Genomic DNA, 2348 nt, shown 5'->3' with positions numbered 1-2348 from the left:
ACACTTTGCCATTTGGTAAAGGTTCTGGATGAAGTTCAGGTCTAATACCCATTTCTTTCAAATCACGACGTGCTTTTAAATGATCCTTGCTCTTTCCATCTATATTCATTAATGTTCTAATGACACTGTCACATACATTCTTTTCAGTATGCATTACGTCTATATTATGACGTATTAAGTTATTTTTCCAGTATGGTAACTAAAAAAAAATACTTCTCTTCTTCCAGTTAAATGGTAAAGATGGGTTATCCTTCACAAGTTTTCAAATTTTATATTAAAACCTTTCAGGTCCGCAAGCACTTGTTCCCCTGTTAAACAATGCAGTGGCCCTTCATGTTCTTCTGTGCCATCAAAAGCATCTTTTAAAAAACGGAAAGCATGCAACATTTCCAACCAGCAACGATGTGCCATGAAGATATCTTTGTGGGAGTTTAATAACCGTATTGATTTGGTTTCCTTATGGCAAGAAGGATAAGCTAATTTACCTTTAGTGCTCCAACCCAATAAATTCGCATAAGCAGGAAAGTCACTTATCATCCATAGCAAACATGCACGCAGTGGGAAGTTACTCTTTGTAGATGCATCATAAGTATTAACTCCATTATCCCACAACTCCTTCAACTCATCAATTAGAGGTTGCATATAGACGTCTATATTATTACCTGGAGCAGATGGACTAGGTATAAGTAAAGTTAGGAACAAAAAAGGTTTTTTCATGCACAACCATGGAACAGGCCAGGTACTATATGAAACACTCATGTTTCGAAAAGGGTTAAACCCATCACTCGCCAAACCAAGCCTCACATTACGAGGTTCTTTAGAAAATTCACGATTCTGATGATCGAATGTTTTCCAGGCTGGTGAATCTGTAGGACGTCTTAATAGACCATCTTTCGTACGACTCTCTTGATGCCATCTCATGGACTCGGATGTTTTTGGTGACATAAACAATCTTTGCAACCATGGTATGAGTGGAAAATAATGCAACACTTTTGCTCCAACCTTCTTAGCTTTATAATCACCATCATTATCAGCTTGTGTGGTTGACTCTTCTTCGGAATCATTATTGTTACTTTGTTTATATCTTGAGGTCTGACATACGTCACATATAATTTTGTCCTTGTTTTGTTTCCAGTACAACATACAATCATTTAGACAAGCATCAATTTTCTCATAACCAAGACCCAACTCTCTTATTAACTTCCTGACTTCATACAATGACTTCGGTATGGAGGCATGAGGGAAGGCTTCCCTCATTATGTCAAGAATCATGCTGAATCCTTTTTCATTACATTTTCCAACACACTTCGAATGGAAGAGTCTAACAATGAACGAAAGAACAGAGAACATACAGCCGGGATATAGTTCTTTTTTTGCATCTCCCAATACTTTATAAAACCTTTCAGCATTTATGTTTGGTACATTACTCTGATTTTCAGTTCCTGGGATATCAACATCATCTTCATCTTCATCTTCAAACATATGGAAGATGCATTCGGCCAATCCTTCCATATCATCTTCAGCATCCCACATTAGTGTATCATCTAGTTCGAGAAGCACAGTTGGAATTTTATAGCCTTCGAGAAAACCGTCACATAGCAGATGTGATTTAGCCTCAACCCAATCAACCCCTTTGAGATTACCGCAATTTATGCACGGACAATATATATGACCACCTATTTCCTTTCTAGAGAAAATACGTTCTAAGAATTTGTCGAGTCCTTCTTCGAATTCAGGGGTAGATCTACATTTAGACATCCAATTCGAGTCCATCATAGACCTGTATTTTACAAAATCTATTTAATTAATTGGAATATATATATGTATGTATATATATATATATATATATATATATATATATATATATATATATATGTATATATGTATATATATATGTATGTATATATATATATATATATATATATATATATATATATATATATATATATATATATATATATATTCGTGTTTTCAGTAAGCAGGAGAAAGAAATTAACCTGATTCAATAAATTTGTCAAGTTCTTTTTCGTATGCAGGGGTATGGACAAAGCGTATGAAACAAAGGTGAACCAAATTTTTGATGATTGCTATTAACTTATCTAGTGTCTTCAATTCCGTACAGTATTTACTTAGGTCTGCAAACACATCTTCAATAACTGATGACGATCGATTGTAATTACATATGTACTTGATGATTGCAATTAACTTAGATCTGCAAACTCATCTTAATAATAATAATTTTGAATTATGGTTATTATGATACATCTAATTTTAAGATGTAACTAGTAATATAAGTTTAAGATAAGAATATAATTTAAATAAATTATAAAACATAAAATACTAGGTTA

The 2348-nt window shown here is 33.3% G+C and overlaps 1 protein-coding gene across 1 annotated transcript; it reads right to left on the bottom strand.

Annotated features, from left to right (window-relative positions):
- Positions 1-252: 252 nt before the first annotated feature.
- Positions 253-1773, bottom strand: LOC139870591 (uncharacterized). Its single transcript, XM_071858373.1, has one exon. The coding sequence runs from the start codon at positions 1771-1773 to the stop codon at positions 253-255; it is 1521 nt and encodes a 506-aa protein (XP_071714474.1).
- Between the last annotated feature and the right edge of the window lie 575 nt (positions 1774-2348).

The sequence above is a fragment of the Rutidosis leptorrhynchoides genome, chromosome 10 (genome assembly GCF_046630445.1).
Source record: "Rutidosis leptorrhynchoides isolate AG116_Rl617_1_P2 chromosome 10, CSIRO_AGI_Rlap_v1, whole genome shotgun sequence".
NCBI lineage: Eukaryota > Viridiplantae > Streptophyta > Magnoliopsida > Asterales > Asteraceae > Rutidosis > Rutidosis leptorrhynchoides.
The sequence above is the reverse complement of the archived record's forward strand: the minus strand, read 5'-3'. Positions and strand labels throughout refer to the sequence as shown.